The sequence below is a fragment of the Ceratotherium simum genome, chromosome 19 (assembly GCF_057802395.1).
Source record: "Ceratotherium simum simum isolate JZ-2026a chromosome 19, ASM5780239v1, whole genome shotgun sequence".
NCBI lineage: Eukaryota > Metazoa > Chordata > Mammalia > Perissodactyla > Rhinocerotidae > Ceratotherium > Ceratotherium simum.
In genome coordinates this window covers 30,178,949-30,205,382 of record NC_141918.1, presented here as the reverse complement: position 1 = coordinate 30,205,382, position 26,434 = coordinate 30,178,949, and the positions used below count along the sequence as shown (strand labels likewise).

At 38.9% G+C, this 26,434-nt stretch overlaps 1 protein-coding gene across 4 annotated transcripts in view; it reads right to left on the bottom strand.

The window, feature by feature from the left end:
• SOBP (sine oculis binding protein homolog) overlaps positions 1-26,434 on the bottom strand; it is a 160,360-nt gene that overhangs the window by 119,260 nt on the left and 14,666 nt on the right. For all 4 annotated transcript variants that reach the window (XM_087443958.1, XM_087443961.1, XM_087443960.1 and 1 more), the window contains exon 3: positions 24,792-24,977. In XM_087443958.1, coding sequence (XP_087300084.1) covers positions 24,792-24,977 — 186 coding nt within the window. The remainder of the gene's footprint in view (positions 1-24,791; positions 24,978-26,434) is intronic.

Genomic DNA, 26,434 nt, shown 5'->3' with positions numbered 1-26,434 from the left:
TTGGTAAGAAGACTCAGTGCCTTTTTTCGTTGTCTTTCTTTTTTTTTTTTTTTGGTTAGCTCCTAAGTTTCTGAAAGACATCATTTACTTAAAAACCAGAACACAACTGCAGAGCCACGAGTGTTCCCAGGGCTTCTTAGCCTGGTAAAAATGCTTATTCTGCCTGGTTAAACCAGGCTCGGTACTAATGAAGCTTGTAAAATGACCCATGTCTTCAGAGGTACTGCTGAAAGCCTACAAGATCTGCAGGGGTGGGACATCCAGTGCTAACCTACAAATGTGATGCCCTAACGTGAACTTGACAGTCAGGAGCCAGGCTCAATCTTAGCATGTTCCCTATTACTGTTACATGATATGGGGTGTTGTCTACTCTTGCAATATAATGATTCCCAAGTGATATGGTTAGTCAAAAAAGGAAAGACATGAGTGGCCGGATTCTGCTGACAGAAAGGCACTAGCCTAACGCACTCAGCAGTCTCCTACGACGGGGTGTCCTCAGGGAAGCACAGGCCTGATTTAAATTCTCCTCCGTGGGATATGGTTTGTGGTCCCTGGATGGGGGGATGGTAATGGGGGTGCAGCCATGAGACCTGAGGTCACAAGGCTGCCCAGATCATTCTCAGCCAGATTTGTGGTCCTCACGGCTCCTGGAGGACCTGTCACCCATGTCATGGGCATGCTCAGAATGATGTTAGGTGGTATGCAAATATTTTCAATATTTAAAATACTGTCTTTCTTTTCCTTTGTAGGAGAAAAAAAGTTTAACTAGCACAACAAGGCCACGAGATCACAAATATTACTCCTTAAAACAAAGGCTTTTAAAGTGAGGTGGTTAATAAAATATATTGAGTAAATCATAGTGCAGGTGGTAAGAACTTAGGACAAAAATGTGATGGTGATATTCAAATGACTGAAGTCTGGGAAACATGGGCCTCTTTGCGGGGGAATAATAGGAGACTTTCAGTAGAAGTCTAAGAAATATTTCCTTGCTGCCTCCTAAGGGCTTTTGCTGTATCTTGAGCTTTCTCGGTCCTCCCAATTGAAAATGTGCGTGTGTATGACTGATTGCCACTATTAGCCACATCTCTTCTTCCTTTATGGATTTTTTTCTTGTACTAACCCAGACTCATGCTCCAGACATGAATGGTAATCACAAAATCCCCAACAAGCTCTGGTAAAGTGTTGTCTGATTTCTGAATAAAATCCCCCAAAGACTAATTGCTAAGCAAGGCCTGGTCCATGAGTTGTTGACATATTCATGGTTCATAGAGTCTGTCATGCAATCATTCCATTTCCAAGGAAAAGATTTGGTTTGAGGCAGTGCGGTCATCACCCTGCAAAATTAGAAGCAAACTAATTTGTAGTCCAGTGATATGGCTTTTTTCCCCCTTGAGTGTCATCACTCAGAACTATGTGCAGCATTTTATTTACCTTAATGGAATAAATATTGTCATTTTCATGACTATTTTGATTTCAAAAATACATATTGTGATTTATTGGTTAATTATCAAATGAGATGGTGTAAAAATGACCTTTCATGTTAATCAAACATTTTTGATAACATAACTTTCTTTAAATGGAGTCATAACATGAATTCAAATGTCACACAATTACTGCATTTAATAATTTGTTCTATTCAAAGAAAGCTTTACTTATATTTTATATGATTTCCAATATGGCATCTGTCTATATATAGACATTTTACATGATAGGAAAAAACTAACAAAACTCTATAATTTACCTTAGAGTATGAAGCAGTTTTTAAAATTAGATTAGAAATAGTATATTTTAAAAATAATCATTACTAAACTAGCACTAATAGTTTCTATTTTTCCCAATCGATTAGTTGCTTTAAAATCTTAAATTCCTGAAAAAGAAGTTGATATTAGCAGAATTCTCACAAATGATCCGTTGGCAATAAGCTTGATTCTGGTGAAATCTGTAAGGAAAAACATTTTGTGGGGGAAATTACTTGGCCTCACAGTTCAAAGAGGAGACCCCACTTCCCAAGGAGCCATTTTAGAACATGCATTAGGTTCCCCTCATTGTTTCTTCCTTTAAATAGTCTAGTTTGGGAAACAAAACATAAGATTTTTAAGTCCTAGATCTTTAACTATAATGGATTAAAACTGAGAAGACAAAGGGCAGAGAGCAAAGCTATAACAAGGCCGGGCACATAGCCGGTGCTGCAGCCTGGCCTGGAGGAATGACGGTTGGGGCTAAAAGGCAGCTCACAGGTCTTTCTCGTGCTTCACTCCATCATCACCAGACAGACCCACGTGTCATTTTTTTAAGGGGAGGCAAGGATATTTTCTTACAACAGACCTAACAAATAAACAAAAAGTAGAATTTTAAAGCAGATTATTTTTATAAATCATTTTTACTACAAAGTAACAAGGTGGGAAAATGAAACAAAAGACATTGTGCACTTTCGTTTTGTATCTGGCAGTTGGAAAACTCTTAGAATGGTGGTTAGCATCTGTCTTGTTAAATAATTCAGTATTCCCATCGTTTTTCATAGAATTCCATTTCATAAAGGCAAACACTTTGGAAAACTTCCACCAGATTTCTCCCTTTCTGTCATCAAATTGTTATCAATGGCTAATGATCCAAAGAAGAGTCTGACTAAGTGGGTTATTCCAAAAATTCAAGCAAATATTTTCCGATATCTCAGGTATTCTCATCTTAATAAAGCTATTTATATTAATATTATATTTAAGAAACTAAGAAACAAATGTAATTATCTAAATTAACTTTGTCAGCTAAAACATAGCTCAAAATTCTGCCGCCAGACATGAGATCATACCCCGTGTTAAACAGTCTGACCATACCCCTAGAAAAGTGAACTTTTCTTAAGTGCTTAAAACCAAAGGGATTGGTTCATTTCAACAACCACATCTTTTTTTACCTGAAACCCAGGAATGATGTGCGTGCCTTACATTGGCAAAATAGAAGGCCCCAGCACTTTAGTTTTTCTAACCTGATCTGCTTTAAAAAATTTTTTTATTTAAAAAAATATTTCTTCAAGCTACAGAAAATCTGATTTCCTATCATATTTATGCTAACGGTCTATGCCATTAGAGACTTGAGATTACCTCAAAAAAGATTCACATAATAGATTTTTCCCTACAGCCATTAGCCTGTGTATTTTTCATAATGAACAATGCAACAAGAAACACAAAATATTTACAGCATTAAATCACATTCCCAAAGCGAATAGTTTGTATAACATGATAAAATTTTCATATGATAATATCGTATAAATATGCATCAGTAAAAATATGCATGTTTCAATTAATCATGAAAAGTTTGTACCACCTCTTTAGGATTTAATTAAGCAAAATGTTTAGGGCATTTTCTTTCCAATCCAATGTTCAGAGAGCTATAGAATATTATTCTACTTTATATCCCAGAAGGAGAAGTTCAGGTTAATTACTCTGAGATGAAATCAAAATTGTATTTATTTATCATAGTGCAGAGAAGTATGAGATCAAGCATTTCTGGAATGCCTTGCTGAAGCTGTTTGAGAAATTGCCTTATCTGGTGACTGTCAAAAATAAGGATGGCCATTGGTCAGTGATCTTCTAGGGACATTTAAACTGGCTATGAATATGCATACTAACTTATCTGACCAGAGCCCAAAGAAAATCAGGAGGGTCTTAACGGACCCCAAGCTATTAAACTGTATATTTACCACCCCTTTGTAACTTTCGTGGGACTTGAAGACTGAGGAAACAATCTGAAAGTATTGCTGGTGGTATTTCTCTCCTCCAACCATTCCTAGAATGCACACGTCCAGATAATCATTTTGAGACCTGAATTATATTTGAGATAAATTGCAAGGCAGTCTGAAGTGCCTCCTCTGTATTCCCCACGCCATGAGACAAAAGTATGGCACAAAAAGAACTGTGTCAATCTATACCTCTTGGAGCAGCTATATTAAGAACAGAATAAAGATGCGGCCTGGAAGCCAGGCAAGAAACTAGGGTTAAAGTTTGCTTCCTTTGCAGTCCTTCTTGGAATACTTAATTCTAAAAACTTTCAAGCAGTCCAATGTAAAAGTGCTACAGAAGCTTCTATACAATTCCCTGTGTTCTAGAAGTGAACACACAAGGAAACCCACAGAAAATTTGGACCACCGAGCTAAATGGAAAATAATCATAACTAGCCATTATTCAGTACTTAGTAGGTGCCAGGCACAGGGCAAAGTTCTCCAAATCCATCATTTAATCTTAATCACAACCACCAGCCTCCAGGTAGATATTAACATTATCCCCATTGTACAGATGGAGAAAGTGAGGTTTAGAGGGTAAGTAATTTGTTCCAAATCACACAGCCAGTAGATACCAAAGCCTGGATGAAGACCAGGCCAGCTGACTCCAGGGCCCAAGCTCTCAACCGCTACACCTGAGAGACCACAGCCTTTCTAAGCATGTGCAATCACACACCATCCACACAGACTTCCCGCCACAAAAAGGACTAAAAGCTGTCACAGATTCTGCTATTCACACAGCACACTGCTCCATGACACACTAATAGACAAAGAAAATAGAATCAAAAAGGTCCAAACGTCTTTGAGGAGACAGCTGAAGTGTTACCCAATCGATATTTCTTGATTGATTTTTTCAAAAAACAAGTTCAAGGCCCGCAGTGCAAGCCTTTACTTTTTTATGACTATAAGACATAGATTTGCTGCAAAAATCCTGTCTGAGCTTGCACCAGCAAGTGCTACTTAAACATTAAATGATGAGACAGAACCAATAGTACCTGGATCTCAAGAAGCAGTCAATCTACCCACAGGCAAGCAATGCTCCTGTCAGCTTTCTCTTTTGTAAGAGGGGGGATCACAGCAGGACATGGATAAAATTGACTTTCCATGGAGGTGAAATGGGGGGCCACTTAATCTGTAATTTCAAAGGCACCAATAAGATATCCTAGCTTCAAAAATTATCCCTCAACTGCTAAGATTAAATTCTACCATTAGAGAGTCATTTCTTTGGCTAAATTTTCTTATATCCCATTAAAACACAAATTGCCTGAAAGCAAGAAGGCTAGACATTATTTGTCTATAACGATCTATGCCTTAAAATGAGTGATTCTTTCTGAAGAGCAAGTTCCACAGAGAGTGGAAAGAAGGACTGAGGACAGGGTTCCAATGAGAAAGGTGGAAGGCAAAGAGGGGAGAGGCTAGGGCACAAGAAGCCTCTGGTCACTGCTTTGCTAACATTTAGCCTTGGGCATATAGCTAAAGCAAGCTGAGGGCAGACAAGCAAAGGCAGAGTGGACAGAAAAGATACTGTCTGATCATACTGTAGCACAGTGTCAAATATTTTCAGAGTGCCCTTCAGATGTGAACATAAAGACGCTGAAGGAGGTGGGAGCAATGGCATATAGCTAGAGATTGCTAGAAAAGAAAAGCAACAGGCAGATCCACTTATTCCCATCTGAAGTGGGTGACTTTCTTTTTAAGCAAATGAAGTCACAGATTACACTGCTTTGCAAACCTAAGTCACTACTATTTGAAAGACAGTGTGGTGGCGTGCCGAGAGATGGAGCCAGAGGATGTTGGTGAAAATACTAATACTGCCTCTTCTAGTTGTGCAACGTGGCCAAGTCACTCAAGAGACAGTAATGCCGACCCTAACTATAGCCATGGTGAGGACCAAATGAGAGAAAGTAGGCGTATTCTACATGTAAATGAGCCTCCCTTAGAATTACTACTGGCAATTAGAGCCATAAGGAGAGGGTAAGTGTTAGCTGTATGCAATCTGGAGAGACGGATGACCAGGCACCAGTCTCTTCCACCATATCCCTTCTCATGAATGATATCTGTAGAACCACTATTTTTGAATACAGAGAACAACCCATTGATCTGTGTTCCATTTATCCAAAGAACTTGAAAACACCAATTTGCAAAGGTACATGCACCCCTGTGTTCACTGCAGCGTTATTCACAATAGCCAAGACTTGGAAGCAACCTAAGTGCCCATCAAGGGACGAATGGATAAAGAAGCTGTGGTATATATACACAATGGAATACTACTCAGCCATAAGAAACGATGAAATCCAGCCATTTGTGACAACGTGGATGGACATTGAGGGTATAATGCAAAGTGAAATAAGTCAGAGGGAGAAGGTCAAATACCGTATGATTTCCTTCATTAAGTAGTAGATAATAACAACAATAAACAAACACATAGGGACAGAGATTGGATTGGTGGTTACCAGAGGGGAAGGGGGGAGGGAGGAGGGTGAAAGGGATAATTCGGTACATGTGTGTGGTGATGGGTTGTAATTAGTATTTTGGTGGTGAACATGATGTAATCTATGCAGAAATAGAAGTACAACGATGTACACCTGAAATTTTTACAATGTTATAAACCAATGTTACTGCAATAAACAAAAAATTAAAAAAAAAAAGAACAACCCAGTAACTGGTTAAATTTCACTAACTCAGACTATTTAAGAGGAAAACCAGGGCCGGCCCTGTGGCTTAGCAGTTAAGTGCACACGCTCCGCTGCTGGCGGCCCGGGTTCGGATCCCGGGCGCGCACCGACGCACTGATTCTCCGGCCATGCTGAGGCTGCGTCCCACATACAGCGACTAGAAGGATGTGCAGCTATGACACACAACTATCTACTGGGGCTTTGGGGGAAAAAATAAATAAATAAAAATTTTAAAAAAAAGAATATGACGTTTTAAAAAAAAAAAAGAGGAAAGCCATTAGATTTAATAAAACCTTCACTTAGTTATTCCTTTAAAAAAATTACTTAACTTGAATTCACAGTTGACAAAGTGTTGCCAAATATATCACTGTACTGCCAGATATTCTGTAATTAATAATGGGAATTCTTTGTAATTATTACATCAACTATTCACACATGGGTGGATCTTTCTACGTGCCTGAAAAGTTTGCTCTTTTAAAAAGTATCATAGTAACTACTGAAAATGTCTGCCATCTTGGTAACTGAACTATCAAAAATTGCCAAGTAATAGAGTCTGAATTAATAAAATTTCAGTGCATTTATTTCTCATTAAAAAGACAGATGTAGTTAAATAAGAGTTTCCATACAACTATGATTCTTTGTAGTACCTAAAATTATCCCTATTTATGTTTTGGAAATACAAATATTTGAAGTAGTTTCAAGAATTTAAATAGTTCACATCTCTCTAAATAGGGTAGTACTTAACCCCAAAATAAAATCTAAACCTCTATACATAAACTAAAATTTGGTTCCAGTAAGTAAAAAGAGTAAGCACATATTAACACAAAATGACAGAAAAATTGTAGAATTTAAAATTAATTTTCAGTTTTCTAGTGGAACATTTCTAGCCAATTTTTGATTATTTATATATGTATGAGATATATATATATATATAAGATGTGACTCCAGAACTAATTAAACATTTACACGTAGGTCCCTGCACTAGGTAACTGGTCAAGAATGCTGAGTTGAATAGGACATGGTTCTGCTCCAAAGAGAACAGATAGAAATGTGCGTGACTCATTATATGACAGACAGAATGTGGTAAGAGAGAGGTTCAGAGACCTGTTAGAGCCCAGAAGTCACAGCATTTGAGTTGGGTCTTAAAGGATTTAGAGGGCAAGAAAGTTCAAGAGGAGGAGAGAAATGACAGAGGAACAGCAGTAGCCTGGATGTGGCAGACAGGCTCACGGATGGAGGAGTCCTGAAGTCACCCAGCTGACCAAGACTGTATGAAGAGAAAAGTAGGAGATTAAACTGGGGCTGATGGGCCTGAACAAGGAGTCCCTTGACTGTCCTTTTGCTGTGGGGCAGGAGGGGCTCATTTGTATTCCACAGGTAAGAAGGAGTTCCTGAATGTTTCTCAGTAGGACATGATAGGCTCAGAGATGTGCTGAGAAATGTTACTCCAGCAGGGTGGATCAGAATTCGGAAAGACTGGAATCTTGTTCCACATCTAGAAGCCTCAGTAAGCAACATGAGAGCAGGTCCATGTCTCATCACCTTTGTGTGTTCAGTGCTTAAGCACACAGCAGTGCTTAACCCACGTTGAATGAATGAATAAACGGATGGATGGATGGATGGATGGATGGATGGATGGATGGATGCAGAGGAAAGGAGACGAGGTTCTGAACCTAGAGAGTGACAGTGGAAATGAAAAGGAGAGTACAGTTTTAAGAGTGAGACTAAAACAATTACCAAAATGCAGGCATGTAACTCACCAAGAAATAATTCAAATTTCAGAGACTTCATCTCCCTGTGAGTCTAGTCAAAGCAGACCAGGGAAAAGTCCAAATAGTCCTTTGTGGAAACTGACTCTGTAGCCAAGTTCGGACAAAGTGAATTTGCTTTACTTCCAGTGTCCCTTCCTCACTTATTTTCCCAGCATTCAAACAAAGAAGAAAAATAAAAGGAGAGATCCCATAAAGTCACAAAACAGTAATTCTCTCTTGAATACCGTACTGAACTTGGATTCTTTAACAAGACACTGCTAACTTGACATTAACTTGAATATCTCCCCATAATTTCACTGACTTGCCAGTGAACGGGCTTCTTCTTGTAAGTCTCCTCGACAACCTCACCTCCACTTCCCAGTACTCACTATAGAGAGTCTATCTTTCCTATATACTCACCCTGAGAAATGGAATAAGAAGGAAGAGGGCAGAACTCAAGAGTAAGGAAAACCCAGAGTCCTCTATGCGACATTTCCCAAAACACGTTCCACAGAACACTAATTCCGTGGGTTACTAAAATGGGTATTATTTTCAAAAAGACTTCTTTGGTCAAATATGTATGGACAACACTGGGCTAAACAAAGTTAAGCTCTTTACTGTAAGACTTTTTGGTCCCACCAATGTATAATTAGGAATCTTCAAGAGGCAGATAGAATGCGCTGTATTTCACAAATTTGGCCATGGACGTACCTTTTCACAGAGAATCCACAAGACTGGGCTTCTGAGGAAGTCTCCCTGGGATGTGCTGCTCCACTGCCCTACATTAGCAGTGAAGCATGAGCACTTCCATGTGGGTCATTAATTCTCAGGAAGGTTTCTCCTCTTTTGCCCAGAATTGGATCCTCCATTGCCAGGAGCCTCCTTTGTCACACTAGGCAGAAAGACAAGGCCTGCAGCCCTGTGGCCAGTGCTGGGCATGCTGACCAACACCTACTAGTCCTCAATAAACACCACCAGACTGAACAAAGACACCTATGGTTCACAAAATCCTGTGGTGTCTGCTACATGCATCAACTACAGAGAAGGCAACACTTTTCCTGTCAAGTCCTACAGAGAAAATGGCAGAAATCAACAATAAGGCAATGGGACAGTAATAATACTGCTCTGAGCAGACTGAATAATTCATGTTCATTGGGTAGTTGCCATAGACAAGGAGTTCAAGTAAAATCTTGTGCCCCACCCTGAACCCTGGATCTGACCCTCTGACCAATCTAAGATGCCCTGGGACAATGATGCTGCAATCATGGGTTTGCTCTCCCCTGGACCTCTCTCTCCTACATGGCTGAAGTTCCCTCACTAAGCCCCAGCATCTAGCCAATGAGTACATGTGATTAGGACAAGAGAGCAAGGTCAAAAAGTATGCACCAACAAACCCATCACTGCTGGAAAAGCAATTCCAAGCCCGTCCTGTGTAGAGGGGCATCACGTCCAAAGAAATACAAATGGCAGCATATTATGACTAAAGGGTCAAGCTGCTTTTCATGGGACCTCAGAGCAAGAAAAGTATTCCTATCACCTACTATTTATCTGAAAGGTTCATTTCCCCTTCTGAAATCTGGTTGTCCCATTAATTACACTTAATGGGCCCCTCAGTGGTTGACAAATGTCCCCAGAAGGGAAACCTTGATTATAGACAAAAGATTCATTTATTTATTCAACTTTGTGCCAAACACTATACTAGGAGCTGGAAATACACTGGCAAACAAGACAGACATGATTCCTGTCCTCAAGGAGCTTTCTATGGCTGCCCTCAGTGTAAAATGCCAACATGCAGTAGAAAAGGATCATGGAAAAGCCAGGCCTGTTCCCAGGGCTCTGTCACCACCAGCGGTCATAGGAGCCAGGTGTTCTCGGTGACCACAGAGAAGGGCATAAACAGCCCCAACACAACTGACCAGCAGGCCCACCAGCCCCAACACACCTCTCAGCATTCTGGGCAGTCCTGCCAAGCAGCATACCATGCTGGGGCTACCATCCTGGGGGAGGTGAGCTGACAGGGTAGAGACTCGGGTCAAAAGGACACATGGGAGGGGTTAAGCATTCACGTGAAGTGCTGCTTTTCTTCTCCTCGGGCCCTCTTCTTCCCTCCACGCCCCGAACTGCAAGTTCAATAGATTGAAGAATAAGAAGAACTTCACTCATAAATTCATTAAAAGAACCAAGGTGAACCTGCTGGAACATAATTTACTTCCTTCTTCATCCCTCCCATCTTGAAATATTTATTTAGATCTCTTGAATGAGAGTAATTAATGGTCGAAGGACTCTCTGAAGGGGCCCCATGCCAATCCCTACTCAGGAATGTGATGAGACATAACATGCCAACACAGCCCAGCTATGGGAAAGGTGGAGGGCACACCAACTGGAAATCTTTCAGAGTCCTCTCTTTGTACATATTCCCCTTGGGCCATATCATCCACGTACTCCTGTGACTCCAGTTACCATCCTTAAGATGAAGATTTCCAAATCAACACAGTTATCTCCCATGACATATTATTTCCAATTGCCTCCCAGACATCTAAACTCATCGTGTCCAACACTGCCCACACACCCCTCCCCGTAATCTGCCCCTTTATTGTGTTTCGCATCTCAGTTCCTGGCCCTACCATCCATGCAGTTACCTGCTAGCAGAAATCTGGCATCTTTCCTGCTGCTTCCCACCACCTTCCCTCCCACATTCTGATTAATCACAAGGTCTTCTGAAATATTTTCATAACATACCTCCTCATTCATTCATTCATTCAATATTTATTGAGTCTACTTATGTACCAGACACAGTTCTAGGTGCCCTGTCCCCATGGAGTTTACTGCTGTCCATTCCAGTGAAACCACCAACACTTCTTGCCCATACCACACGGTGCCCCTATCTCACTCTCATCCAGTTCATTCCCTCCACTCTGGATGTGAGGAATTCTTTGCAACACAAATCTCATCACTGCATTCACCTGCTCAAAGCCCTTCAGTGTTATCCACTGCCCTCAAGAAGAAGTTGGAACTCCTCAGCGTGGCCTCCCTGGCTCCCAGGACCAGGCTAGCCTCTCAGCATGTCTACTCTTGGGGCTCCGGCTTCTTTTACTTTCCTTGAGGCTCTGTCTCCACTGTGAGCCTTTCCAAGTGTTGTTTCCTCACCCACAACCTCAAAATCCTTGACTGGTTCAGTCCTGCTGCTCCTTCACATCTTATCTTAAACCTCATCCTAGAGAGGCCTTTCCCGACCCTAAACCTGGTCAGATCCCACAGCACTCCTGACTTGATCATCATCAGACCTGACTGAAATTTCTTTTTAATGTCTGTCCCCTCCACCAGTCAGTGAGCCAATTAAGACAGTGACCATGTCTGTCTTGTTTACTAGAATGAAATGTCTGACTTTGGGGCTCAACATAAGGAGAAGAAAAAGCAGAATCCTTACTAGGTGCACCTTGGGTGGTTGGACGCCCTGCAGGGCAGGAAAGCAGGGGGAGCCAAGGACACCATCTTTGGTAATCGCTCAGAACAAAGTTGCCTTAGAGGGAAACACCAGTGAAAAGCCCCAGAACAGAATGCAATCATCATTTCCACTCTCTTTGGCCAAGTTCACGAACTAAGTCTTCTCAACTTAACAGGAACTTTGAGAAGTCAGCATTGGGAATGTCCCTAGAATAACAAGAGTTACCAACTCCACCACCACTTCTCTCTCTTAACCAAACTTTATTTATACCTTCAAATAATTAATAGCAAACAGTTCAGTCAAGTCTAGGTTAATTCCAGAAACACAGCCATCCTCCACAAGCAAGGGAAAGCTGACATTTCCTCTTATTTCCTGTTAGCATCTTAGTTCCTTGATGACCTGGGGCTGGGTGTTCTGAAAGTATTATTCTAGCTAGGTCATACCCCCAAGAAGAGTTTCCATAATGCCAAGAGAAGTTCTCAGCTGCCTCAGGAATCACAGGAGTGCGTGATTTAAGAATCCATGTTTAGATGGTGTCCCCACTTCAGAAGTGAGTTTTGGCCCTGATTCTGCCATTAATGCAACTGAGTGACCTTGAAAAAGGTCATTTAGCCTCTCCAGGCCTTATTTTCGTCATCTGTAAAAGAAGGCATTTAGCTAGATGATCTCCTTGGTCCCTCCTAACTAAAATTCTAGGATTCTAAATCTCTCAAAATAACAAGATCCACTTAAAGGAGTGCTGGCAGAGGATATTCTTTTTCCTTTCCTCTTTTTCTTGAACTCCTGACTTAATTTTTCCCTTTTTTCTCCTGTGTAGCCACCACTGTTGTCCCTTACCCTTACCACAAGAAGTTTAGAAAATCTTTGGCTGACAGGACAATTATATAAGTGGTCCTTTCTGAGCTCTCCAACATTTGCACCACCAAGAATCTGGTACCCTCTTTTACTCCTTTGTTATATATTTATGCTTGACTTTAACAGGAAAAACTTTAATGTTCACAAAATTCTAACTTTACATTCTTTTCCATTAATTTCTGATCTTTCATTGCAGACTTCCACACGTGGTATTTTATTCTGAGTTTCCCAGAAAACAGAATCTGAGGCGACAACTTGCATGCAGCTAGATTATTGGGCATGTGATTCCAGGAAGTAGGAGTAATAGACAAGGGGATAAACTTGATGAGGAGGAAGAGCCAACATAACGACGTGTTACTGAGTTGGCCACTGCTAAGGGAGACTGGTGTTCAATCATAAAGAACATTTTTTGGAGTTTATGAAATGCATTTTATAACTATTCACCCAGGGGACAAAAGGAGGAAGAATTTATTCATCAACTCTCATGCCCCATCAATCTAGTGTGTTAATTTCCCCACACTTCTGGTTTGTGCATGTGTAAGTGAGTGCTGAAAGGACTTACAGGATGCTCAAGCTGCCACATCAGAGAAGCCCCAGAGCAAGAAGCTAGAGACATATGCCACAGGCGTGAGGCAAGGCCCTTTCAAAGTACTACAGCAATCACTGGAGTAAGAAGTGGGGCCAAGAGGATCTGAAGTGGTGCAAGAGGTGTCCCATACACAGAGCTGTCATCACTGTAGAGCCTGGTTTCCCAACCATGGCACTATTGACATTTTCAGCCAGATAATATCTTGTTGTGGGGCTGTCCTGTGCATTGTAAGATGTTTAGTAGCATCCCTGGCCTCTACTCACTATATGCCAGTAGCAGCCCCTCTCCCAATTGTGACAACCAAACATATCTCCAGATATTGCCAAATGTCCCCTGGAGGGCAAAGTTACCCCTGATAAGAACCACTGTTATGGAGTATTATATATCCTACTTTTGTCACTCACCCAGCGCCCTTCATTTCTCTCCACTTTACACCACATCAAAAGCAGCTCTCTAGTGGACCACTGTAAGGGACATTTATGCCTTATGCTTACCACTTAATTTATAAGCTTCACCATGGTATATTTCATTTAAATAGATGATAATTCCTTAAGAATAAGGAAGGATGACATTTTAAATACTTGATTTGAGAAAGCTATGAACAGACTAGATACAGATTTAAAATGTTAAAATTACATTCTAGGGCTTAGTTGCTTAAATCAGGAGAAGGAGTTAAAAACCTTTTTTGAAATCTAAGTCTCTAAGTCAAGGACTCAATATTTTTGAGACAAGGATCTTTGTCTCTGAATTATGCATACACTCACAATTTCACATTCAACTTCCAAGCCCACGCTCACTCACCTAAGCCCATCCAAGGAACCCCTAGGAGACTATGCTAACTACTGTTGATGAACATTTGGATTATTTCCAGTCTTTAGCTCTTAGGAATAAATGCTACTATGAAGGTTCTTCTATATGTCTTTGGCACACATATACACACATTTATGTTGATTACATATCTAGGATAGAATTATTGGATAATAGGATATATGTATGTTCAACACTAATAGATATTGGCAATCAGCTTTCAAGAGTGGTTATACTGATTACACTCTCACCAGCAAGGCATGAGAGTTCTAGTTGTGCCATATCCTCAACAGTTGGTTTTGTCGGTCTTTTTCATTTTAGCCATTCTAATGTTTGTGTACTGGTATCTCATTATATTATTTTTAATTTTATTTCCCTAATGACTAATGAGGTTGAATAACTTTTAATATGTTTATGGGCCACTTGGATATTTTCTTTAGTGACATGCCTATTCACATTTTTTGCCCATTCTTCTTTTGGGCTCTTTTCTTTTTTATTTATAGGAACTCTTAATACATTATGAATATGAGTCTTGTGGGATATGCATTACAAATATAATCTCCCACTCAGTGACTTGCCTTGTCATTCTTTTGAAAGATGTCTTTTAATCAACAGAAATTCTTAATTTTAAGTCTATTTAATCAACCTTTTTCTTTATGGTTAGTGCTTTTAGCGTATAGTTTAAGAAATATTGGCCTAATCAAAATCATAAATATATTCTCCTGGGCTTTCTTCTACAAGCTCTATTGTTTTATCTGTCATATTTAGATCCATAATCCATCTAGAACTGATTTTTGTGAATGGTGCAAAGTAAAGAATCAATGTACATTTTTTCCATAAGCACATTTATGGGAAAGTCTATACTTTCCTCACTGCTAATGCTCTATATTGCATTTTGCTCCATATACATCTTTGTTGTTATAAACTGAATGTTTGTGTCCCTCCCAAATTCATATGTTGAAGCCCTAACTCCCAATGTGATGGTATTTGGAGATGGAGTCTTTGAGAGTTAATTAGGGTTAGATGAGGTCATGAGGGTAAGGCCCTAGTCTGATGGGATTAGTGCCCTTATAAAAAGAGACACCAGAAATCGCTCTCTCTCTCCCCCCAGCTTTGTCTGCCACATGAGGATACAGGGAAAAGGCTGCTGTCTGCAACCCAAAGAGAGAGTCTTCACTAGACATCAACTCTGATGGCACCATGATCTTAGACTTCCAGGCTCCAGAATTGTGAGAAAATAAATTTTGGTTGTTTAAGCCATCCAGCCTGTGGTATTTTGTTATGGTAGCCCAAGCTGACTAATATATTTGTCATAAATCAATATCTGTTTAGATTTGTTTCTGGACTCCAGTGCAATGGTTTATACGTAAATCCTTGTATCATTATCTCATTGTATTAATTATTCTAGTCTTATAATAAATGTTGAGATGTGGTAGTATAAGTTTTCGAATTTTTTTTTTTTAAAGATTGTTTTGGCTATTCTTGCCCCTTTGCATCTCCATGTAAATATTAGGATCAGCCTTCTAATTTCCACAAAATTTTATGCTGGGATTTTTATCATAATTGAATTAAACATATAGATTAATCTGGGAAGAATCTGCCTTTTTAGAATATTTAGTCTCCAATCCATAAACAAGTGTGGCCCTTGATTGATTTAGGTCTCCTTTTATTTCTCTCAGTAATGTTTATAGTTCTCTGTGTAACAATCTTTCACACATTTTGTTAGATTTTTTCCTGGGTATTTGATGGTTTGACGCTACTTTAAATGGTATTTTTAAGTTTTGTTTTTTAACTTTTTTTGTGGCTGGTATATAGAGATGTAATGGATTTTGGGGTATTGACTGTGTTTAGAGACCTTGACAAATGCACTCATTAATTATAATAGTTTTCCTGTAGATTGAGGGGCAGGTTCTAAACAAAATGTCATTTCTACCTTTCAGATCTTATATTTTTTCTTGCCTTATTACATTGTTTATGAATTTCAGCACAAAATTAAACAGAAGTGGTGATAGTGGTCATCTTTTTCTCATTCTTGATCTCAAGAGGAAAGTTTTAAATATTTCACCATTAAGTATGATGTTTGCCGTAGGGTTTTACGCATATTTTTTGTCATATTAAGGAAGTTCTATTCTATTCTTACTTTGCCAAGAGTTTTTATGATTCATTGTGTTAAATTTTATCAAATTATTTTTCTGCATCTATTGAGAATATTGTATGAGGTTGCATTTTATGCTGTTAATGTGGTTAATTATATGGCCTGATTTTTAAAATTTAAATCAACCTTGCACTCCTAGAAAAATATCCAAATTAGTCATGATGTATATATTATCCTTTTATATATGTCAGTGGTTTTGGTTTGCTATGATTTTGTTTAGGATTTCTGAATCAGTGCTCATGAGGAACATAAGTTTTCCATTTTAATGTACTCCGATTACATTAAATTATCATTTTCCTTATTTCTAATGCCCTTGTCATGTAATGGGAGCAAGATCATGTGGGGATCATAAAACAAGTGAGTGTTTCTTCTTTTTCTATTCTCTAAGAGAGTTTCTCTAAGTTTGGTTTCATTTGTCCTTAAACGTTTGATAAAATTTACCACTGAAGCTAGAATATTCTTTGTAGAAAGGATTTAATTGTTTAATTTTTTTTAAAGATGTAAGACTACTCAGGTTTTCTATTTCTTCTTGTGCCTGTTTTGGTGAGTTAAATTAGACATAGTGTGACTTTTCTTTTGCAGAAATTCTGGGAATTATTGGCCAAGGCAAGTCACGTGTCCAAGCTCAGGGTCCAGGTTGGGGGAGAGAGGAGAAACTCCTTATCTACAGGTATATACAAGTCCCTGTATACAAGCATGGATGCTGGGAGGAGTGGGTTGGTGGGAGTGAGGAATGGTAGCCATCTACCACAGTCATCTCCCACTTAGGAACCTATAATGATTCCTTATTTCCTGTCACGTCCAGTCTAAATGACTTCTCTCCACAGTACACGACCTACTGTTCTTTCTAGTCAGGCTAGTTCTCTCACTGTGCTTCATTCTTGCTATGACCTCTGCATGACACTCCTTCTCCATGACCCAGCCTTCTCCATCTGGCTAATTTTACCCATCTTTTAGGCTCATTCCAACTTTCACATTTTTGTTCGTTTTATTCTCTCAGCCTATAACACCACCCCCTCCAGTCCTACAGCAACAGCAATATCTGGCCAATTCTAATCTCAGCTTCCCCACGAAGCTTCCTTAGGTTGCTCCTGCCTTCACGGATCAGTCCTGTCTATAAGTTCCTAAAGATCTAATAACTATAACAAACCATTTTGAACTTAATTATGTATATTTTTTACTGTTGGCTTTACATAAATATACCTTTTTCTCACAAAAAAAAAAAAAAGAAATTCTGGGAATTACTTGCAATGATCACTACTTATGTATAACATCAAAATGATTAGGTCTAATAACATATGGATGATACATAGAGTCTTTTTACTTACTCAAAACATCATTCTAGTTTTCTAGTACTTTTTATCTTAAAAAAATTAAATCTATTATTTCAAGTCACTCACTTTTCCAGAGTAAAAATTAACAACCACTGAAAGTTGTCCCAAGTAGCAAAAATCTTCCATCCAGTTTTCAGCTGCCATAATTACATATCTAGGTGAGTTTGATTTAAATATGTTTAATCAGTCAACAAATGCATATTAAGGCATATTAAAATATACCCTTTCAAGTCATAAAATCAGGTGGGCAATTCACTATCAAAAGTCACAAAATCAGGATTTTATAAATGTAGGGAAATTACAGATCACCTAAGCTGACTACATCATTTTGCAGATAAGGAAACTGAGGGTCAGAGAGGCTAAGTGACTTATCCAAGATTATATGGTAAGTAAATGACACAGCTGGCTATTGACAACCCAGGTCTCCTGGGTTTTCCTCTGGCAGTCTTTCCACCACATCATGTTACCATTCAAACTACACATTCCATTTGGCATTAACAATGATTGAACATACTGAAATTTGACTTAGACCTTTTCAAGACCCCTCAATTGCATAAAAAATGATAAAACAGCATCCATATCATAGTAGATAACATTTTTAGGCTTCATTTTGTGTCTTTTATTAATCACTTTGAATTTCAAATGACTATCTTCTAGCCTACATTTTGTTTCAGGCGCCATTTCTCCTCAACTTTACAAGTATAACAGTTCTTGATTATCTGCCTATAGACTTTCTGCTACCCCACTTTAACTGCCCTTCTACTCTTGCCATATACCCTCCAAATGCTGCTAAAATTATATCATACTTTCCAAAGTCAAACTAGAATGATGTTTTGATTATATGCCAACTACACTGTAATTTCTTGGAGGTTAGGGATGATGATACATATATTTGTATTATCTAGTACAATGTGAAAAACATTCAGTAAATACATAATTGACTGAAAGACTGGCACCATGTTTTGGATAATCCAGTGGTTATGAATTTGAGTTAAGGAGACATCATGCCTGGGTTCAAATATCAGCTCTGCCACTTATCCCCTGTGTGACCTTAGGCAAGTTGCTTAGCTTTTCTGAGTCTCAGTTTCCTCACCTGTAAACAAGGTTAATAATAGCATCCACACCGAGATGTTGTAGAAATTAAATGAGATTATCTATCAGTACAATGCCTGGCCCAAAAAAAGTGCTCAAAAAATATTAGCTATGATGAGATTATATCGTTACTAACTACTACTCCTATTCCCGCCCTTCACCATAATTTCTCCTGTCCTTGTCCTAAGTGATTTGGAAACCTCTCCAAATCTGAGGATCCAGTGAACCTCTTCTTTTATTTTTTGAGAAATGTATCTGCTACATAAATAGTAAGTCATCCAAATCCCATTAACTCTAGGTAATTTTATTTAATAATCATATTTTAAAAGTTGGACAAATAAATAAATGGCAAGGCAATTTTGATTAAAACCCGTTTTTTCAATGGCTATTTGGAATACATCATTCATATGCAAGCCCCAAGAAGATTGAATAACAGATAAAATAAATAATGATCATAATGCAAACCACATTCTGATTCCCACTTCCCTACAAGTACAACTCCATGCAAGAATTATAAGTGCCAAAAAGTAACATGCTTATTAACTGTGGGTTACTCAACTATATACATAGAGCTTAGCAGATCACGTGAATGTTTCCATATTCTCAGTTAAGCTAATGGTTCCTTAGAGCCCAGTTCTTATAACCCCTTAAGAATTTCAAGATTTGCCTGAAAAAATATATCACATTTCCATGACTATGACTGAACACAAATTTAGAAAGCTCATTGAAAGCAAACCATCCTGGAAGACAGGAAATGGTCATTGTTTCAAAGAAAGGCGATGCACACAGGAAATGAAGCTGGTCTTAGGAACTGGATCTCACCCCTCTCCACACAAACCTGCGTGTGCCATGTGGACAGATCCTACCTTTCACCTCACACATGGTGGGGAATACGAATAAGGTCACTTACCATTTGAGGTAAAAGATATTTTATTCAAAACTGCTACATAAATGCATCCAGAGAAGCATATTTCTCCTTTTTTCACATTTCATTTTTTTTTTATAATTTTTATTTATTTATTTTTTCTCCCAAAGCCCCAATAGATAGTTGTATGTCATAGTGCACATCCTTCTAGTTGCTGTATGTGGGACGCGGCCTCAGCATTGCTGGAGAAGCGGTGCGTCGGTGCGCGCCCGGGATCCGAACCCCGGGCCACCAGCAGCGGAGCGCGCGCACTTAACCGCTAAGCCACGGGGCCGGCCCTCATTTCATTTTAAAGTATTCAGGGACTTAGAGGGATTCTGAACTTGTAATAGGCAAGTTGTAAGCCTCTGGGAAAACCTGTCAAGATTCAGATCTAAAATGTCGTTTCCTAGAAACATAGTGTTTTCTGCAGCAGGGCTCAGTGACACTTTCACTAGAAAAAGTTGCTGCATTTCATCTTTTCCTCATGAACAAAAACAATTACATGAACGGTTTTATTGATTTTTCTTTTTAATTCTTGTGAGCACAATGTGGTCATGAAGCAAGTCTGAGACTAGGAGATAAAAACCCTGGCGAGTCCCAACTGGTTACTTTGACCAGGAGTAGACAAGGTGGGGAGACCCAAATCTGTCCAATCACCACAGAGGACTGACCTCCCGTCAATGGAGCCGAGTGCTATCACACTTGTAAAGCCTTTGTAAAAAATTTGTGTTTAAAATCCATTTCGAATGGCTTTACTCCAACAGTGAAACTCGCAAGGGAGCAGGGCAGGCGTAATATCTTGATAGAGACTCACTATAGCACAGTTCTTACAATCTATGCTGAAAAGTCCTTCACTGGCACAATCCTCTTTGAATGAAGTCCCAAAGGACTGAATCCATATTAAAATCTCTAATATGAGAAGAATTACAGCAAGGTTACAATATAATTAACCCGAATTATCTTTCAAAACTCTTGCTGATATATATTCTTCAGACTATGCTCCTGCGGTGATTTTTAAAATCAGCAAAGAAGGAGGTTTTCATATTCATTCAAACTAAAAAGATAAAGGAATATTTGCATAAAAATAAAGAGTTGGTCAATTCTTTCTACTATTTTCTAACATTATTCTTATAACAGTTATTTGTGTTTTTTTTAATGGCTGCTCTGTATGGCAAAGCCTTATTCTGTCCACTTCCTAGAGTCTGCAGAAAAGTCTGTGATTCTTATTTAAGGATCATGGTGATTCCCTTCGCTGCTTGGAGGGAAAAAAAAAAGCAAAATCAGGGCTATTATCCTGTGTTTATAACAAGTCTATTACCATAGTAACGACTGTGATGTCACAAACCCTACACCAAGGGCCAGATTCTGTCTCTGAGGGGGGAAGGGCAGCTTAGCCCCGGAAATCGGACAAAATTGAACACAAACATGTGCAGCCAAAGCAAGGTCAATGCTTATGGTAATCACCAAAGCACAGGGAGCTCCCCTTCTCTGAAGAAAAGGGGGGCAGGAACAGAAAAGCAGTTCCCCGGGCCCAGAAGTAAGCTACACCCACACTTCTGCATGCAGCTGCACAAAAGGAAAGTGGAAATCCAAGCAAGTGTGGTATCACCGTGTTCCCAATCACAAGTATTCCACTGGGCCCACTGGCTGCCAAACATGGATGAGATCCAGGGGTGAGCCCGCCCGAGCACATGAAACACTCTGGAACTAGTGCCTGAGCAGATGGGAGCCCTCTAGTACCTCAGAGGAGAAACAACTTGTCTCATGATGGCAAGCACTTGAAAACTAAGCTGGGGTTTTACTCCTCCTAGGTCATCCTAGTTCACAGATGCCCAGGGTCAGAGAACTCATCAGGTCTCCCAAAAGATGTGGACCTTAAAAAATAATCTTTTGTGGGAACAAGTTGTACCCCCTGTCACTGGGGAATCTGAAGCAGCAGATTAATAAGGATTCTTATTCTGATACAGTCTAGGGAAATTTTGTACAAATATGCTGAAAAGGCAACTCTATATTAAAAAGAATATGGGATGAGAAGTCAGAAGACTTTAGTACTAGTCTTGGCTCAAGTACTTAGAAGCCACAGGACCTTGAGAAAGCCATTTAACCCATTTGAGCTTCAGTTCTTTATTTAATGGTATCTAACACGCTATTTCTCAAGGTCATTGTAAAGATCAAATCAAATAAAATAATGAATGTGAATGGGTTTCATAAACTGTAAAGAATTTAATATAAACATAAAGCATTATTATTAGTAGTATTTTCACAAAGCCAGTTTACAGTACAACAGGAATAATTTGAACACTAATATTTTCTTCCCAGGAATCCAAAGCATACATATGATCCTTGTCTTCCCTATCCCAAGAGGTGGACACTTGCATGATACAGTCAACTCTAAATTATTCAGGGGCTGATTATCGAGGGACCTTTTGTTTCTAGCCATTGTACCATTTATTAGTTTCCCTCAGGAATGCTATGTTCACCTACATAAGACTTGAAAATTGACAGTGAGTGTCCTTCAACTCGATTACCTTGAATAACAACTCTGGTAAAAAGGAAGAACTCTTCCAACTCTTACAAAAGGAAGAATTGAAATGATTAACTAGACAGAAGTTTTTGGATAATTCATGGACTTTATTTATCCATGGATAATTACTGACATCACTATGGTCAAGGTCAGACACATCGGGACTAATCCAGACAAGATACCAGCATTTTCTCAGTGAACAACAAAGTAGCCTGTCCTGTCTTATGTATGTGCAGTAGGAATTTGAATATCAGTCATCCATTCATTTATTCAACAAATATTGGTGGAGTACCTATTATGTGCCAGAGCTCACCACATATCCTGAATACCCCATGATTTTCCTGCCCTTGTCGCTGTCCCTTCCTTATGGTATTACACGGAGCACCTTGGCAAAGCTCACAGCCTGACTCTTAGACACTCTATTCACCTTCCTGCTATCATGAGACTTTTGCCAATCTTACCCTAGTACAAGGGTCAGCAAGCTACGGTCCCTGGGCCAAACCCTGGGTACTGCCTTTTTATCAGTACAGCTTTATTGGAACACAGCCACAGCCATTTGTCTACGTATTATCTATGGCTGCTTTCCTGCTACCACAGCAAATTTCAGTAGTTGTGATAGAGACAGTACAGCCCCAAAGCCTAAACTATTATCTGGCCCTTTCTAGAAAAACTTTACTGACCCCTGCATTAGATACTATAACTAAATCAAAGTTCATCTCTCCTGCAAGTTTCTGCTTAGGCACTAATAGAGTAAGCTCCTTGAAAGCAGAGAACCTTTCCATATCTTTGTCTTGTCATTCAGAACCCTAGAGTAGGAGTGAGTCAAAGTTTAGAGCAGAAAACTGAACACGTCCTTCCCTACATTTTGTTTTCAACAGATGAGCGCTGTGGAGTTGCATGGAAGACAGCAGAAAACCACTGGCATTTGGTTACTCTGGCTTCTGATTCCTCAGAGTTCCTATGTCTAAGACTTCCAAGGCTCAATTTTTGGCCTGTCTCCCTTTGCATATTTATTTCCTGATCTGATGTGGAATTAGAGTTAAATAGGAGCTGTGTGCTTGAATTCCACGTGGCTGGCTGGGCAGGAAACTCCAGGGCAGGTTTTTTGGCATGCAAAATTCATGTTAGCCTCAGCTATGCTAATTTCTAAAGCTGTTTGCTTTGCTCAAATAAATCTTAGAGGGAAATTTGCATTTGGATGCACACCTTTTTATGCACAAATTATGTGCATGATAACTCTAGGGCAGGATAAGGACTGAAAAAAAGAAAAAGAGGCCCAGTGTTTACTGAATGGCTTCCCTGTGGCAGGTACTATGCTAGGTGCTTTACATATATTTTCTCATCTCATGGCCGCAACAATCCCATGAGGTAGAACTGTGATCCCCATTTTACAGATGGGGAAACTGAGGAGAAGAGAGCTTATGTAACGAGTCCACAGGCACAGAGCTGGTAAGTGACAAAGCCTAGATTTAAACCCAATCTGGCTGAATCTGAAGCCCATGTTCTTTTCACTTAGTCACACTGCTTTATTGACACCCTCATCCTTACCACTCACCTAAGCCATGGGACATACATTCAAACGGGAACCCCACATTTACAAAATTAGTCATCCCTCTTCTCTCCAGTCGCTCTATGCAAAATATGTCTTTGGCCCTTGGGAGATAAATTTAGGCCCCTCTGCATCACAAAACAATCAACCAAGGAGAATAGTGGCATTTGAAAGGCAAACTTTATATAATACACAAATTACGTTAGTAATTAGTAGACAACGCAATTCCAAGTGATTTTGACAGGGAAATGGATTTGAATGATATAGCTGAGAACCTTAGTATGAAATGACACTTTTATTGCTAAAATGTAGTAGGCCAAGCAAGAGAATATGCCCATACCATGAAGCAAAATGTTAGTAACACTTAGAATACAGTGTAAATATATCTATAACATAAGACTAGGAATTTATATCTATAAATATCTTCACTGTTTATGGAAACATAATCAAACATCTATCTTCTCTAAAAAAAATACAAGCATTACCTTTATTAAGTTACAGTAAGTACTGCTATCAAAACTCACTCTTTATCATTACTCAATTCAATATACAGAAAAATAACCCGTGTAGCAATGAAGCATTCTAGCATACTTCTAACACTTTAAAGCAGCCAGATATAATACTATTGAACTTCTTTCTCTGTGTGGAACATATCTGTAACATAGTTTGCAATATCACATCATGCTCAGCTCACTGCCATGTAGCTTAATACACTGCTATCTAATTTTCTGGAAATATAAAAGAACTGATTGCATTTTCATGCAAGTGAAATTCAGATTTCCATTTTTTTTAAGCTCTCAAACACAGCTTTCCAGGAATTAGAAAGAACTCTGTGGTGCAGATGGGTAATCTAGGTTGTTTCTTAAGTGGATTTCGAAGAAGTCACATTGAGGAACAAGTCTGCCTGCCACATACCCTTTATAAAACTTTCCTTTCCTCCAGAAAACTCACAGAGGAGACCTGGCCGTCACAACACCACCATCCAGTTCAACCATGGTTACTTTTTTCTTGCTAACCAGTCAGTATCTAATTTTTTAAATTAGTTCATCCTTTTTTATTTTAAACAGATGATTTCAGAGAAGGAAAATAACTTTTTTGTAGCTTGTGGTAGGAAAAGTTTATTGTCAGTTGAAAGTTTACAGACTAAGCAGCAGGTTGCGGAATTCACTTAATATAGCAATACTATTTAAATAATACATGCACTAACATTTCTTATCTACAAAATTCCTAAAATAGTCTTTTCCAAAATTAACCAGAGCACTTAATAATTATTCATAAGATAGTTAAAACAACTTTCTATGAATCCTTATCATTGGAAACCCCAGTAGCGACTTACCTGCTGGTGGCTTTATGAAAGGTGGCGGAATTAAAGGTACAATAATGGGCACATTGCCATGATCCTTTGACCCTGCAGGTGAGTCACTGAGTCCATTTCCTGTGGCAAGCCCTGAATAGCCTGTGCTTATATTGTATGGTGAAATAACACTGTCCTCAGGTAATTTTGGTTTTGGCAAAGAATTTTCTGTAAAAGAAAAAAATCACATTCAATATGACAAAAGCACTTATTTTCCTTAAAACCACATTTTCTCAAGTAAAATGGCTATGTAATAAAACACGTTTTTCCTTGCAAATCTTTAAACACTTTACCAGAACTCCACAGACCATCCTGGACCTTTTCAGTCTTGTTACCATAAATTTCCAATGGGCTCCTTTATAATTTGCTCCACTATGATAGCTAACATCCCAATTGTATCGTGGTGATGAATTTTAGCACTGTAAAAGCCCATAGAAAATTGAGAGGCAATTAACCTTTTCCATGTACAAGGTGATATATAGCAGGCATCGCTCTCTGGCTACCAGTGGGAAAGCTTAAAAAGTGCTCCCCAGCACTGAAACTAGGTCCCACTGTATTATAACCTTGGGTCAGACTATAATCAAAAGAACCAATGAGAAAGAAGCAGATGATTAGGAAGAAAACTGTTGTTTCACAGGGTACACTCTTCAAATTAACCCATTAATACCCATTAAAAATTAACAAAAATGAAAATAAAGAAAACTTGCCATGATATGAACTTTATGAATTTTATCCTTGCATATGAATCATTAAAAAAAAAAAAAACTCAACCATGGAAAACAACTTCTTCCCTCTAGTAGCATATCTTGGCACTCTCTCCATGTTCCCCAGAGGCAAAGAATATTACCTAGACCAAGTATTATACGAGCTATTAGTTTATAGAATAGAAACTCATGACTTGCATTTTTCATTTACAGTGAAATTGATGATACTATCGCCGTAACATGATGTGCACAATTTCATAGCAAGCTTAACATAAAATTTGTCACGTACGTTCAATTCCACATGCCTGCAGGACAGCTCATTTACATTTCGTTGCTTGGCATATGAGAAGGAAAAGCTCTATCTTAGAGACTGGAAATAAAATGCATGAACAGGTAGTTTATGCCAATAGATTTTTAATGCAATGCAAATGCTGATCAAATTACCAATGATGATACATAATTAGTTTTACCCACATTTTATTAAAGTTCCCCAAATCGGTTGCTTCTTCACATTCTCTTCTTTCTTTCTTTGACAATCAAACTCTCATTCCAAATTTAGGTTGTTAAATTCAGTATCAGTATCAACAACCACCAACAGTTCTAGGCTTCCCTCATGAAATATCTGGCATAGCTACCTACTGGTAAAATCAGTGTTAATTCAATTCTGCCAAGCCTCTATTCTCTACTCTTTAGCTGGGATTTGATGAAAATTCTTATAGAATAATATAGGATCCAATCATCTACTACTCTCTTCCTCTTCTTACCCTATCCAACACTGTGGGGATGGAGGAAGGGTGAAAACTTTAAACACAACCCAGAAATAGAGCTTTCCTTTAGAATTCTCACCAAAAATGGAGGGGAGGAGCAATTACCAAACTAACCATGATTCTCTCTTACAGTTTGAAAATCTAAACCTTACAT